This window comes from Mobula hypostoma, chromosome 7 (genome assembly GCF_963921235.1).
Source record: "Mobula hypostoma chromosome 7, sMobHyp1.1, whole genome shotgun sequence".
Classification (NCBI taxonomy): domain Eukaryota; kingdom Metazoa; phylum Chordata; class Chondrichthyes; order Myliobatiformes; family Myliobatidae; genus Mobula; species Mobula hypostoma.
The window spans coordinates 76,661,234-76,677,668 of record NC_086103.1 but is presented as its reverse complement, the minus strand read 5'-3'; the positions used below and the strand labels follow the sequence as shown (position 1 = coordinate 76,677,668).

The 16,435-nt window shown below is 41.5% G+C and overlaps 1 protein-coding gene across 1 annotated transcript in view; it reads right to left on the bottom strand.

Moving 5' to 3' along the window:
• Window positions 1-9,222, bottom strand: part of shtn3 (shootin 3) — a 209,511-nt gene extending 200,289 nt beyond the window's left edge. Inside the window, exons 1-2 of the mRNA XM_063053651.1 lie at window positions 9,146-9,222; window positions 8,664-8,785 (exon numbers count right to left, since the gene is read on the bottom strand). Of these exons, the coding sequence (XP_062909721.1) occupies window positions 8,664-8,747 (84 nt within the window). The 5' untranslated portion in view covers window positions 8,748-8,785; window positions 9,146-9,222. The remainder of the gene's footprint in view (window positions 1-8,663; window positions 8,786-9,145) is intronic.
• Window positions 9,223-16,435: the final 7,213 nt, after the last annotated feature.

Here is a 16,435-nt window from a genome sequence, read left to right as displayed (position 1 = left end):
GTTATCTATTCATAGATTATAACTGGCGAGATGATATTGATCCCTGTAAATTATATAGAAATTCCATAGCAACACACTTAAAAGTTGCTGGTGAATGCAGCAGGCCAGGCAGCATCTCTAGGAAGAGGTACAGTCAACGTTTCGGGCTGAGACCCTTCTTCAGGACTAACTGAAAGAAGAGATAGTGAGAGATTTGAAAGTGGGAGGGGGAGGGGGAGATCCAAAATGATAGGAGAAGACAGGAAGAGTACAGAAGAGCTCTGTTACTCCTCAGAAAGTTATGATCAATGTAACCGTCTATAACCAAAATCTGCAGACTTAGTAGCGATGTGAAAGAGCGAGCATGTTACTGGATGGGCAATTACCATTTTCTACAGTTCAATGTATTTTTGGGGGCAGCATGGTACCAGATACCATGACGCTAGTACCAGATACCCGGGTTCATTTCTAGCTGCTGCTTGTAAGGAGTTTGTACGTTCTGTCCGTGAACACGTGGGTTTCCCCCCACAGTACAAAGACGTACCGGTTCGTAGGTTAATTGGTCATTGTAAATTGTCCCATGATTAGGTTAGGGTTAAATCGGGGGCTCTTAGGTAGCTTGGCACCAAGGGCTAAAAGGGCCTATTTGTACTGTATCTCAATAAATTAAAAAAAGCTGCATGAATGGCCCAAAACGTTCTCCTGTCCATTCCAATATGGTGGGGAAAAACATGCCCCACTCTATGTTCTTGCACTTTACAACATGCTGACTTTTGTATGTGAAGCAAGAGCATGGATGAAGATGCCTTTCTTCACTAACATTGCAAGAACTTGCAAAGGACAAACGTGACCTGATCTCGTTGTGAATTTGATCAGACCGGTTCCTCCTCCACATTTGCTGTCCATCTGTTCATCATTCACCCATCTATCCATCCCCATCATGAAAATATTTGGCTCTACCCAGCTTTATACATATGTTCTCTTCATTTATATCGACAACAAGCTCAGAGCTACCAACTTAGGCTGAGTGGTAGCATATGTGTCTCTGTATCAAAATGCCATGTATCGAAACCACGCTCCAGAATGTAACCACGTAATCTAGAAGCACTTCAGTGTGGTACTGAGGGACTCCTGCAATCCTATGGACACCACTTTTGCTTGAGATTAAATGAACTCGATCTGGCCTCCCAATATGTTAAAAATCCATTTGCCCCAGAGAAAGAAAATAAAAGAATTCTTCCTTTCTTTTAGTGAACTTTGACTTACTAACACCATTGCCAGATGGATATCTGATCATTTATCTCATTAATAGTGGGCATTGATTATCTTTTCTCACAAATAGGGCTACACTGCGAATGTTGGTGATTTTGAATGTGCAGATATAAAAGTTCTAAATTCATTTCTTCATGGAGAATACCTTCCTGTCATTTGAAATTTGACACCTGTAGTCTGAAGACATATGAGCTAACTGATAATTTTGGGGGGTCCAAAGTGATTTTTGTTTGATTCTTAGTTAGGGAGGTTGCCTGACAACTGTCATCAATAATGTTTCAACCTTTAGATAATGTCCACTGGGTACTTGAATGTAGTAGGAGATGAGCAGTGGCTTCTTGTCCCCTTCCTGATCAAGCTTACCACATTATAAAGCATCTTCTTCTGCAAATATCTATTGGCTATAGAAAAGAATGGAAGGATTGAAATATTAAACATGGTGCATTAAGTAGAGCAAAGGTTGCTTTCAACACCTGGCATCCCTCAGATCAACTACAGGAACTTCCCTTCTGAGAATTTCCAGTAACAAATATCCACTTAACAAAGCTGCTTCATCGAGCTTACCAGCCAGACAGCACTCTTCACAAATCCCTCCTGTGAGCTACACAAGCAGTCTAAGTAAGCATTGTCTGCCTTACTCCCAATGGAGTCAATTTCACCGTTGTAACTCTGAAGCCAGAATACAGATGTTAGAACCTTCCTTCTCAAACTGCACTTCATTGATGACTCTCAAACACCTTACACATTTGTTTCATAGAATCAGGGCATATGGCAATTCCTCAATTTTGCTTCTAGTTTCTACATTTCCCAACCAGTCTTTTTCTATTTAAAGACCTGATTCCTTGCTGAGGCGCATTCTTTCAGTGACTTGCTTAAATGGTGATTGCTGTTACATCTGTGATGTTGCAGGAGCCAAGTGGCTACTGTACATTAAGATGTCTCCATGTGATATATAGATCGAAGTATGATTAATTTAATATTAGTTGCACTTACAAACTACCTTAAAAAATCATAAGAAAATGAACTAATTGATGTAGTGTTGAATATAAAAATCCATTACAGAAATGCTTATGGCAAAGAAGGTCAATGATAATATAGACATTAAGTCTAGATTAAGCAGCCATTTACAATAAGCATATATCTGCTTCAATCTCAGGCAATGTGTTTCAAATTACAGCTGTTCAGGCATGTTCAAAAACAACTTCCTACTTTTCAAAAAAACGTAACAACAGGAATTCTGCAGATGCTGGAAATTCAAGCAACACACATCAAAGTTGCTGGTAAACGCAGCAGGCCAGGCAGCATCTATTGGAAGAATTTCAGTCGGCGTTTCAGGCCAAGACCCTTCGTTAGTCCTGACGAAGGGTCTCGGCCTGAAACGTCGACTGAAACTCTTCCAATAGATGCTGCCTGGCCTGCTGCGTTTACCAGCAACTTTGATGTGTGTTCCTTACTTTTCAGTTATCTGGAATGCTTCAGACTTGTCCCTCTCTCTGCCAATAGAGATCGCTGCACCCTATCAACTCTGTCACAGTCCTGTCAGATCTATCCTGACCTTCTACATTAGTCACAGAGTTACACAGCACAGAAACGAGCTCTTTGACTCATCCATGCTGATCAAGGTGTCTCCCTGAGCTAGTGGAATTTTCCTGCATTTCACCCATATCCCCCTAAACATTTTCTATCTATGCTGCTCTGCAAATGTCTTTTAAAGGTTGTAAATGCACCTGCATCTACCACTTCCTTTGGCACCTCATTCCATATAACTACCATCCTCCGTGTAAGAAATTTGTCTGCCAAGTATTCTTTAAATCTTTCTCCCTGCACTCTAAACCTGTATATCTTCTGCTTTTAGGCTTCCCTACCCTGGGGGCGGGGGAATGAAACTGTGACTTTATCTATGTCTTCATGATTTCATAGACCTTTATAAGGTCACTCTTAGCCCTCTTTGCTCCATGGAAAATATTCCCAGCCTATCCAGTGCCAGCGACGTCCTTGTGAATATCTTCTGCAACATCTCCAGATTAATCACATCTTTCCTATAGTACAGAGATCAGAACTGCAAGCAACATTTCAGGTATGGGCTCACAGCTGTAACGTGGCATCCCAACTATTGTACTTAGTGAACCAGCTGATAAAGGTAACCATGAAATCTATCTTCTTCACCAATTTGTTTACCTATCTTGCCACTTCCAGGAACTATGTACTTGTATTAGGTTTCTCTCGTTCATGTAAAATCCTGCCCTCATTTAGCTTTACAAAATGCATCACTTTGCACTTGACCAACTTAAATTTCACCTGCCATTCCTTTGCTCGTTTTCCACTCGATCTAGGTCCTGTTGCAATCTTAGCAAATCTTCCTCACTGTCTACCCCAAAACCAGTTTGGTGTCTACTGCAAACTTAGTAATCATACTACCTATATTCTTATCCAAATTATTGGTGTATATGGAAAACGATATGGGAGTTAGCACCAATGTTCCCTCTAACTTGAAATGTCTAAAATCTTGAAACACACAAATTTCTTGTGCAGTGCAATTTTTTGCCCAGTGACACACAAAATAAGTTATTCAATAAAACCAGTATAAATAAGCCACTTCTAAGATCTGCAGACGAATCATCATAAACTCCATGTTGTCAACACTGCCTGCATCAGAAACCGACAAAGAAAATGTGATATATTTTGATTGTTTGGTGTTTGAGTGTACAATTGTGAAATATACTTAACATGCCAACAAGGTAGAAGGTGACAACCTTTTGTGCGCAGTTTAAATTCTTTTGTGCGCTAGTAGCAAAAGATGTGTGCACGTACACATGTCCATACCTCAGAGGAGACATTGGCTAGCACTGATTCCTGTAGCACATCACAGTTCACAGTCCTCCAATCTGAAAAAAAACCCTCCACTAGCACCCTCTGACACCTGGCACCAAGCCAACTTTACATCCAACTGGCTAGCTCAACCTGAATCCCACATGATCTGACTTTTTGACCCAGTCCGCCTTGTCAAAAACTTTGCTAAGGTCCATGTGGACATCATCTACCCCCCTGGTCACCTCTTTAAAAAATATTCAATCGAATTCACAAGACTTAGTTTTTGATTCACAAAGGTATGGTGACTATCTCTAATCAGTTCTTACCCTTCCAAAGAGGAAACCATCCATATTCCTCTAGTTTCACACTTAACTGATTAAGTTTTACTATGCTCTTCCGCACCTTTTCCAGTGCCCATGTTCTATCCTTGTGTGCGTAGTGCACTCAGTTTCATAGTGTGTCTGTGTAAGATTAACTGTGTTACAATTCCAGCACCATAATTATGAGCCAATCACATTAAAGTCTGATGACGGAAGTGAGGTCAATCCAAAATGAACGTTGGCAAATGAAATGCCGCAAATTCCTGGATATAAAATTGTGTTGCTCTGTTTATTATCACACTGCTCCTTTGTGTACTTCCCACAGGGTGTAACTCATCATTTTGTAGTTCTTTTTCTGTCCTGACTGATGCTGAGTGTTTATAAAATTCCCTGTATTCAGCAAATTCAGTATTTTGTTTTCCAATTTGATGAAGTTTTACCAAAAGCACATTTCAGAAGATGTTTCTCATGGCAAGACTGCACAGTATCTTCTTACCTCATAGGTTTAGCAGAAATACAGCTGGAAACTCAAAGTTTAACCTCTATGATGATTGAAATGGGCCATAGACAGACCACCGCAGGCAATCTAAAAACCTCTACCCAGTCCACAGTACCAGTTTAATGTTATTGTTTTTAGGACCTTTGTCACAATCATTCTCCGGAAAGATAAGAATGAGCTATAACAGGCTTGATGTAGTTGCCTTGTTCTAGATAACTGATCATCAGCCAGCAGCTCCACAGTGCACATGTCAGTTACGTCAGACTTCAACACCAGCTCAGTGCAATGTGGAAGCACAGACAATATCACCCTTGGCTTTTCCACTGGACTCACCACCAAGTCCAGGGGCAGTTCCTAATTGTTCTGAACTGAGGAGCTGGGTCCACTTCATACCTGACTCTTCTGCTTCACACCACTCTTGAATCTGGCCTATCCAGCACAAATTTCACAAGTTAGGCGAAGGTGCAGTATGCAATTTCCCCTCTATTTTAACTAATGTTGATGTTCAATTATCATACCCATAATTAAGTAATTATCTATCTTCACTGCACTTTCTCAGTAACTGTAACATTATATTTTGCATTCTGTTCATCCTTTCTCATTGTACTACCTCAATGCATTGTGGCGATGAAATCATCTGTACAGATGGCATGCAAAATAAAGTTTTTCACTTGGTATGTGACAACAATAAACCTATTCAGCAATAATAATTCATTTTAATTTTCAAGTTAAAATGAGTAAATTTTAAATACTTTAAATGTATTTCAATGTTTAGAGGCAGTGGAAAGAACTCTACCGTTAGCTCATACAACTAGAATGTCATCATGATGTCCATCTTGGGGCCTCAGTTTGCTTTTGCATTGGTTACAGATACTAGGTTGCTTTGCAATGCAGGTCAGCCGAGCCAGCTGCCCCTGGAGGACTTTGGAAGCTCCTGAAGATCATTGTGACTCTGGGCGTCAAAGGAGACAGGACTAGGAGGTGTTGGGGAAGGGCGCGCACGACTTGCCTCAGTGGTTTTGCCTGTGCGGTAATGTAAAATTAGGGGTCATAAATAACAAGACAGTCCTTAACGAATCCAGAGCCAATTCAGGACAAGCTCTTTTAAAGAAGGTGGAAAATGGTTCGACTGGAGTGGTTGGTCAACCTGCATAGAGCCTTAGAGTAAGAGACAGGCCCTTCAGCCCACCTGATCCATACTGACCACAGCATTCTCCCTGCTAGCTCCAGTTGCCCACATTTGGCCCACAGACCAAACCCCTTCCTTCCATGCACCTATCCAAATGCTTCTTATCTGTTGCAATTTTACCTACCTCCACCACTTCCCCTGGCAGCTCATTCTAGGTACTCACTGTCCTCTGTGTAAAGAAGTTACCTCTCATGTGTTTATAAAATCTCTTCCCTCTTGTACTTGCGGCCTCTAGTTTTGTTCTCCCCAACGTTTCGGAAAAGCCTAGGGCTGCCCACCTTATCCATACCACCCATGATTTTATAAACGTTTATAGGGTCACCCTTAATTCGCCTGTGCTCCTGATTCTCTCTGTCCTTGAGAATCAGAATCAGGTTTATTATCACCGGCATGTGACGTGAAATTTGTTAACTTAGCAGCAGCAGTTCAATGCAATACATAATCTAGCAGTGAGAAGAAGAAAACAAATAATAATAATAAATAGAATAAAGCATAATAATAAATAACAAGTAAATCAATTATGTATATTGAATAGATTTTTTTAAATGTGCAAAAACATAAATACTGTATATTTAAAAAAGTGGGGTAGTGTCCAAAGATTCAATGTCGATTTAGGCTCCATTCTTTCCCAACGTTGAAGAGGTTGCTGTGGCTGCCCTACAGAGCAGAATAGTCCATGAGTGAGAGCCAACCTCAGGAGCACAGTGGCCCCACGTGAAGCACCATAATGCCTTATGGCAGCTCATGTTATCCGTAGGCGTTTTCCCAGTGTGATCAGTAAATGGGATCAGTTATAGCCATAATTAAACAGCTTAAATTAAATGTTTTTATTTTGTGCCATGAAGGGGCACAGCCTGGAAATAGGCCCTTTGGGCCTCAGTATCCTTGGCAACCATCAAACACCCATTTTTACACAAATCCTACCCTGATCCAGTTATGCTCCACATTTTTGCATCACCCATCCCATCCCAACCCCATTAGTTTATTACTATGGCCAATTGACCTACAAACCTGAACAACTTTGGGATATGGAAGGAACTGGAGCAGCCAGAGGGAAAAGGGAGAACGTGCAAACTCCACACATACAGCAATGAAGGTCAGGATTGAACCTGCATTTCTGGTGTTGTGAGGCAGCAGTTCTACTAGCTGCACCACTTTTCCATCTGGGAATGTAAAAATAACTCAAGTAAGATTGTTGGAGATTTATCTTCAGTTATAGCACTGTACACTCTCACAGACTGCAAAATGTATTCTGCTTCTTAAATTCAATTCCATTGACAATAATGGACCCAAATTGTGGAAATGGTTTAAATATGAGCTGGTGCCATTTAGTATACTTAGCCATATTAACCAGGATGAATTTCTAGGTAAATATAACCCAATCACTGATTTGAATCCTATAAAAATGGCAAGGAATCAAGGAATCAAAAGATTTTCAGCAGGACAGGGTCTTCAGTACCTACAAAATATTTTCTTTGCTATTCTGAAAACTTGTTTATCACCTGAAAAAAATTATCTTTACAAACACTACCCCTCAGTCCTTGAATATGAATGGAAAAGTCTTTTGACTGTTGACTGTTCACCACACTGGTTAGCTATCCTCTACAACAATAATCAAAGCCCTTTCTTTTGTAATGGAACTTGTCAGATTGACCATAAACTTGGAAATCAAACACCTTTTAAGAAAAAAATCTATGAAGTACATTTATTGAATACCACTGAAAGAAATGAACTTCCCCCACTTCCCGAATTAATCTATATTGACAGAGAATGCATTTTCCTTGTGTTCCTCCAGAAACAGAAGCTAATTTTTCAAATAATTGTTTCTCAGATTTCCAACATACGTTTTAAGTGGCTGCTGAATACAGCATGATTTCCCTACTTACAGCAAAAATTAAAGGGAAATCCTGCTTATGTATTAAAATTTGATCAATCGTCTTGCTATTTGTTCATGAGATTATTCCCATTTAGCCGGCATTTTCTCCAAAATCCATCAGTTTTGGTAAATGATAATCCTGTTCAGCTTTCTCCTTCCCGTCTCATCCTCCCTTACAAGAGCTCACCCCACCCTTTTCTCAGGTTGTGCTCTGTGTATTGTGTTCTACGGTATTTGCAGGGGGAACGGCTCTCTCAAACTGCCTGTGTCCTGATGAAAGTGCTGTGTCCGACTCTTGCCAGGAGACTGGCCACTCAACAAGCCAACTCCCTTCTAAATACATCTTAATGAATCTCCTGGGGTTACTCAATCTGTCGTCAATGCAGAGATGGATCGACATGCAATGCTGAGATTTATTAAATAATTTTTTGATATTTTCTGCATACATTTTCACAGTAAAGATTGCTAAAATTATTAATGTACAGAGCTGAAAGAACAGAAAAATATGCTGGCTTTCACTTAAGGGTGAAACAAGAAATATTATTACACACAATATTTAACATCTATACTGATAAAATACATACATTTTACTAAACTATTATTATATAGCTAAATTATTGCAAGATATTTTATACAAAATCTGGCAGACATCTACAAATAATATGTAATCTTATTTTTGGAGCCATGTCAAAAAGATATAATCCTATTTTGACCTACCTCCACTTTCATTTTCCCTGTTTCATTCTGTTCTTCCTCCACCAATTCTTCCGTGATAGCCGGCGTGGAGGGACAAGGCAGCATGATAGCAAGCCACAAGCAGAACAGACTGCAGCCGGCAGCTGCATGAGACAGCAGAGAGCACACTGAGCATGTGTAGTGTAGTCCTTCTATTCTGCCATTTGATAATAGCTGCCCCCTGCCAGAGAGAATGGCTCCTTCCCATTGCAACAACACTCCCCTATCACCCTACTCCCCACCCAACCCTCCCCCCCCACACACACACTCACACACATCATCCCTTGGGATCTCTTGTGGACTGCACGTCGATGCATTCTGAATAGAAGCTCCCTCCCCCATTTCTAGTAATGAGCACAATTCAGTAGTATTAATCAGGCTACAATTCCCTTTCCCCTCCAACTGATAATTTGCTCAACAGCTGCTCCGGGTTGAGCAAAGCCTTACCGAACACTTTATTTTACCTCCGTTAGACTAGATCCAGTCCCAAAGAGAGGGCTTCTGCTGACACATTCATTCATTTTCAGATATTTAATACATTACCACTTCCTGCCATGGATCTGCCGGGTGGAATCAAAAGACAGCACAGTCACAAATTCTTATTCTTACAACACATATACTCCTAGTTCTTTTGTTTATTCACAAGAATTGCAGGAATTATACAACTGTGATGTGGTGCAAGTTTCTTTAATCTTGATTTTGTTAAACTGTAAATTCAGAATCCATGAAAGAATTCTCAAGAGAGAAATCATGTATATTTTAAGGTGTGCACAATAACACGTCCTTAGGGAGCTGAGCAAATCGCTGACAGGTATATACTTGGGACAGGAATAGATTCTGAAAGTCTCAGCATTATTGCGACTGTGCCTTGCCTATTGTTTCAGTACTATTCACACCGGATCTTGAGACTATGGTTCTTAAATACCAGTACTGATGATGACTGTCACATTAAATGTCACTCCACTAATAAGCTGACAAGTGGATATGAAACTGGGGTTGTAGCGAGGTCAAAGTATTTTGTAGAATTTGAAATTTGACCACACACGGCATAGTTGTGATAACAAAGTACCATTCTTTCAGTCACCACAACAAGAAACTATCAAAAGTTAATCCCCAAAGCACTCGCGGAATTTTTTTTTTATCTCTTCTGTGGGAATATTGCTCACTAAAGTTTAGCAGTTATCACTATCAGTTTCTAAAACAGAGCATGCTATGCCATTGTCCAGATTAACAAGCAAAAACCGTTGCCATAGATGGGGCACTCAGAGAAAGGCAGAGGACTATAGTGTGTCTTAGGGATCAAAAATACTCTCTGAGATTTTAGCGATTGGTCAGGCATCTTGTACAGTCCCAGTAACTGATACAGACAATATCCATTGCCGAGGAGTTCCAACATCACCATCCAGTGTTTCTGTTGACTTCCGGTGACCATCTACAGTCTTGGTTGCAGAGGTTCCCTGGAGACTCTGTCATCAGCCTCAGGCAGTCCCTGGTGTTTCGTTGATTGGGTGTAGGTAATCTATAGTCCAGTGGACCAAGTACAGACAAGTACTAGACTGCTCAATTGATAAAAAACCTGTTGATTATTGATTATCTCCCATTGTTCTCTGAGATTATAAGTGGTCTATAATGGCTTTGGAGAGGTTAAGGCTTCAACAGCAGGGACACCTCTTGTTTTATAAGGTGCATTCTGTGTAGCACCATCTCATAGCAATAGTATTGGAATCAGACCTTGTTGATGAGACGAGGCAGGGACAGGTACTATGTTTGCAAGACACCTCACAACATGATACACCAAGAATGCACAGATGTTGAGAAGGTGGTCTTTACTGAGATGAAGAAATGGTTACTGTTGTCTGCAAAACATGTCATGTGTGACTGCATCCAAACCAGGGGAGAATCTGAGCCTGTGACCTGACTGGATGCAGAAATGTACCAATATATTTGGTCTCCTAACTCCATTTGATTTTGGGGTCCTTTGTTACAAGAGTATAGTGATCCTCTCTTTGTTCCTCAGCACAATCCACACTGTCTCATTTGTTGATCTTTCCAGCACATTGTTTCTCCTCACATCTGTATTTAATAATAACAATACTGTTATCCCCTTCTTTTTTGTTGCTTCCCTTCCCCCCAGAATACTTGAAGAGACTCAAAGCAAGAACATTGACCAGGTGTCACTGCCCTTGTTTAGCCTGTGTTGCCACAGTAACTGTAATATCATAACTCCTGTGCTTTTAGCTCAGTAACCCTCTAGCTACCCTCCTTACTTTAAACACTGCATAACTTCTTTGTTAGCAATATTCCAGCAATCGTTACTTCCAACTTTCAAAATAATTTATCTATCCCCAGTCACCACATCCAATCTTACCTCAGTCTTTTCAGATAGAATCCCAACTCCCTGCTTCGCACTCAACTGTCAAACTAACTTAAGCCTTCCCCAGCACTGTTTGCAAACCTCCGCTTTGAGAGGTTGGCCCGGGCCACACAAATTGTATGTAAATATCTGCCTGTGGCATAACAGGCTGGCCACAACACCTGACAGTTCCTGGAATGTAGTTACTGCCGGTTTTAGAAAAGTTATCATCTCTTCTCATTCCATAGGCTGAGCAGGTGGCAAGTTGTGTCTTGACCTATCTTTCCTGCCCTTGCTGTTGTTCCCTTATGTTCTGAGCATTGGGCCAATGTGAATCCTTTATGTTCTCTGCAAGGTTCTGAGCTCAGAGTTGCAAGTGTAACAATGAGGAAGGGTACCCAGCTGCTCCTCTCCGTAGCAGATCCAGGATTTACTCAGGACCTGAAAAGCAGGAGAATTAGTTGCCAATTAGTGCTTGCTCAATGCAGTGGACTGGCTGAAGGAGATAAGCATGTGACAAGGGAAACAGATGGCTATAGGCCCAAACCCCTATTGCATGACATCCGACAGTGTGATCCACTTATGCTACTCTGAGCATGAGCAATGTTAACATTTTCACATCAAACAGCAACGTGGATAATTATAGACATCAATTCACACATTTTCCAAGATGGGGAGGATGAAATTGATGATGACAATTGCCAAAGCATGAGGTAGTGTTATTATCCTGCATGCTCAACTGTATTGTTATCTTAAGCAGATGTCAGTATTTGCATGGCACTGGTAGTTTGGGGAGTGGCATCAGCGTGCCAGGGAAACAACCAGTAATCAGGACAGCAGTCCTGGAATGGGAATTATTGTCCTGCAGGTGAAACAGTGAAGAGAAGAGCATTCTACTAGCTGCATCAACATCTAGTGGGCGGGGCAGGGGGGTTACTGTACAGGATCGAAGTAAGCTGCAGAGAGTTGTAAACTTAGTCAGCTCTATCAAGAGCACTAGCCCCTGTAGTATCCAAGACATCTTCAAGGAGCAGTGCCTCAAAAAGGCGGCGTCCATCATTAAGGACCCTCATCACCCAGGACATGCCCTCTTCTCATTGATACCATCAGGAAGGAGGTACAGGACCCTGAAGGCACACACTCAGTGAATCAGGAACAGCTTCTTCCCCTCTGCCATCCAATTTCTGAATGGACATTGAACCCATGAACACACCTCACAACACACAGAATGCTGGAGGAACTCAGCAGTCTAGGCAGCATCTATAGAAAAGAGTATAGTCAACATTTCGGGCTCAGACCCTTCATTCGGACACAATATTTTGTGCGCATTGCTTGGATTTCCAGCACCTGCAGATTTTCTCTTGTCTGTGAACACTACCTCAATACTTTTTCAATTTCTATTTTTGCACTGCTTATTTAATTTAGCTATTTTATATATACATACTTACTGCAATTCCATTTTTTCCTCTATTATTACGTACTGCATTGCATTGCTGCCACAAATTTAACAAATCTCAGGATATATGCCAGTGATATTAAACCTGGTTCTGATTCCTTTGGGAAGGGGCAAGAGGGACATGTAATTAGTGTTCAGAGGAAGGGGGCTACAGCTGAGGCAACCTGTGCTGTGCTGGAGTTAGTCGAACCTCACAGTTCTGATTCAGTGGCTGTGTGGCATTTACCATTCCCATTTCTACACTTGATTCCAATTAGAATCAACATTCTACATTCACCTTGAAAACAATCCAGGTTAAAAGTGAGGAACTAGTGTTTGATCATCATTTGATGTAATTGCCTTTTATAGCCCGTTCACTATGTGTGTTCATTGGACAGACAATAGCACAAAGAGAAATAAAACTGAAAGTGTTAACATCAGATTAAATCAGTGTTAATTGTGTTGTTGACAAGAAAAGGACACATTAGCTTGTGGGATCTTCAGACATTACAATGACTAGTGAAGATGAGGAAAAACAATTCATCTATTAATAGCTTTGTAAATCCATTACAGGTAGTAATGGAGCAGAAAATAAAACAAGTTATAATTCATCTGTTGGACCAAAATTGGATCATGTTTGAAAATATGCTTATGCACATTAAAAGCGCTAATTTGATAAACTGCGGCTCACAACACGCTGGAGGAACTCAGCAGGTCAGGCAGCATCCGTGGAAACGATCAGTCAACGTTTCGGAACGTTTCTATCAGAAACGTTGACTGATCATTTTCACAGATGCTGCCTGACCTGCTGAGTTCCTCCAGTGTGTTGTGAGTGTTGCTTTGACCCCAGCACCTGCAGAGTATGTTGTGTTTTGATAAAGTGCGGGTTACACCTGAAATGTATGAGTATTGAATCCAGCTGGTATCAGCCATATTTTTTTTGAATTAGTATGTAGCTACAAGGCTGGCTAATGGTGTATTGGCATCTGCACCGGACTTCAAGGTGAGCGGTCCTGGGTTCGAATCTGGCCAGCTCCTTGCAGGCTTTCCATCTGTGCTGGATTGAGTTTCAAGCTAGCAACTCGGCCTTGTTTAAAAAACAGACAAAATGCTGAAGAAATGGCAAGGTTGCCACCTGATGCGCTGCAAAGAATGGAAAAAGGAACAATAATATATCTACAAGCTGATACCTTTGGAGTTACTGATATCAGTTGAAACTAACTCTCACCAATACCCCCTCTAAGGTACTCACCTGTGTGCACATGCATCTTTTGCTACTAGCGCACAAAGGAATTTAAACTGTGCACAAAAGGATGTCACCCTCTGCCTCGTTGGCATGTTAACAATCGTACATGATCACATTTCCTTTTCCATTTTCTGATGCAGACAGCGGAGTTTGCGATGATTTGTCTGCAGATTTTGGAACTGGCTTATTTATACTGTTTTATTCAGTGCATGCATGTTGTCACTGGGCAAAAAATTGCACAGCGCATGGCTTTTCTGCACACTGATCATTACAAATTAGAGGGAGCATTGACTGTCACTTCACAGGAGTTAAACATTTGGACATAGTTAAACAGAGTGGGAATAGGGTTGCAATGTTCACATCTCTCCTGGGTGTCTCAGTGGAAGTGGTGGTGAGGAGCAGATGGCCTCTTTGTCCAGAGACCTAGTATACCACCCAGACCTATTTTGAAATGCTTGGGAATAGATTAACATCAGAAGTAAAAATACACAAGACCTAGAAACTACGCCAGAAAATGTTTAGCAATCTCAGAATTGTTGTGAAGGTCAAGGTGTAAATCAGCAGTCACACGTAGTCATCGCGTAAACTTTACACACTGTTCTGTGGTGTTCTCCACAAATCCAATGCCATGGGATGTGACAACATGGCATTCTTCATAGGTCTGAATTCTCCTGTGTGGTGATGACAGACAGAATTCTCCTGTCTGTGACTGTGATGACTGTGAGCTGCTGGATCATTAGAGACCATGATCACTCCAAACAGGCCATAACTAACTGAAACAGAGGTTATAAACAGTAAAGGGATTTCAGTCAGTAAGACATTTATAGACGTTCAAAGGTTGGTTCTGAAGTCCTACATTGATAATTTGTATTGGTGCAACTTCTTACACCCGTACCAAATTCAAAAAGATCACCACATTTGTTGCCAGTTTCACCCTGTTCTGAGTTTCAGAAGGTCTACTTCTGACTCTTCCTGTCTTAACTGTTATGTGTCCATCTTGGGGAATTGGTCAGTGATTAATATCCTTAAAGATCCTGCAGAGTCCTACGGCAATCTGAGCAACGCCTCCTCCCAGCTTAAGGACTCCATTCCAATCTCCCAGTTTTTTCAGCTCCATCATATCCGTTCTGATGATGAGACGTTCCACACCAAAGCTCCTAACCTTTCCTCCATTTCTCTTGTTGGTAGCTTCCCTGCTATTGTGGCTCACAACCGTGTCTGTTCCATTTCTCACACTTCTGTTCTCAGCCCTTCTCCATCCACCCACAATGTGAATCAGGGTTCCCTTGTCCTCAACCTCTGCATTCAACAGATCATTCTTTGTGATTTGTGTCACAATTAGATTCCACTTCTGGACTTCCCCTCCTCTTCCTTTTCAGAGATGTGAAGTAACTTCCTTCCACCAGCCCATGGTTCACTCTTCATCTCCATAAAAAACATCCCTTTCCCATGTCACGCAACTGTGGGAGATGCAATGCATAGAATTTTACTTCTCCCTTACACTGACAGTCTCTCAAGGGGAAGCAGCAATTCACTTCCATGAAGTGCATCGTATTCAGTATTCATACAGACAATGAGTATATTATCCTCCCCCAACCAGAGGTTGGCCCCATCGTAGCAGTAGAGGAAGAATGGAGAGACATATCGGTACAGGAATGAGAGGTTGCATTGAAAAGAGTGGCGACTGGGCCATCCCAGCTGCTGCGGCAGGCAGAACAAAGAACCCGTACAGAGAATGGTAGGGACCTGGAGAGTGTCTGGAACAGAGGGACGGAGGAGTGCAAAGTGCATTGCTCACTGAAAGTGGTGTCTCTGGGAGGTAGGGCGGTGAAGAAGATGTTTGGCACTCTGGCCATCATTAGTTGGGGCACTGAGTAGAAGAGTTGGGATATTATGATGTGAGCAAGGCCTAACGTGGATGCAGTTCTGGTCACCCTGAATGGGACTTTATTCCCTGGAAGATAAGAGATTGTGGGGTGATCTGATAGAACTATACAAGATCATGACAGGCATAAACAGGGTGAAAACACGTAGTCTTTTTCCCAGGCTGATGTGCTAAAAACAAGAAAGCATAGATTTTAGTTAAAAAGTGAGAAGTTTAAAAGGGACATCAGGGGTATCTAGATAAGTGCATGGATTGGAGAGTTCTAGAAGACTAACCTTTGATGCTGCGTCCAATCAAGAACCTATCAATCTCTGCCTTAAATACACCCAGTGACCTGGCATCCACATCTGCCTGTGGTAACAAAGTCATCACCCTCTGGCTAAAGAAATTTCTCTGTATCTTACTTTTAAATGGACGCCCCTCTATCCTGAGGCTGTGCCCTCTCCTCCACTATGGGAAACATCCTTTCCACATCTACTCTGTCTAGGCCTTTCAACATTCAAAAGCTTTCAACGAGATCCCTCCTCATCCTTCTAAATTCCAGCAAGTACAGATCCAGAGCTATCAAACTTTCCTCGTATGATAACCCTTTCATTCCCAGAATCATCCTTTTGGAACCTTCTCTGAACCCCCTACAGTGATGAGGAGCCCAAAACTATTCACAATTCTCAAAGTGAGGCCTCACCAACACCTTATAAAGCCTCAGTGTCACATCCCTGCTTTTGTATTCTAGACCTCTTGAATGAATGCTAACAATGCATTTGCCTTCCTCACCACTGACTCTATCTGCAAGTTAACCTTTAGGGTGTTCTGCACAAAGACTCCCAAGTCCCTT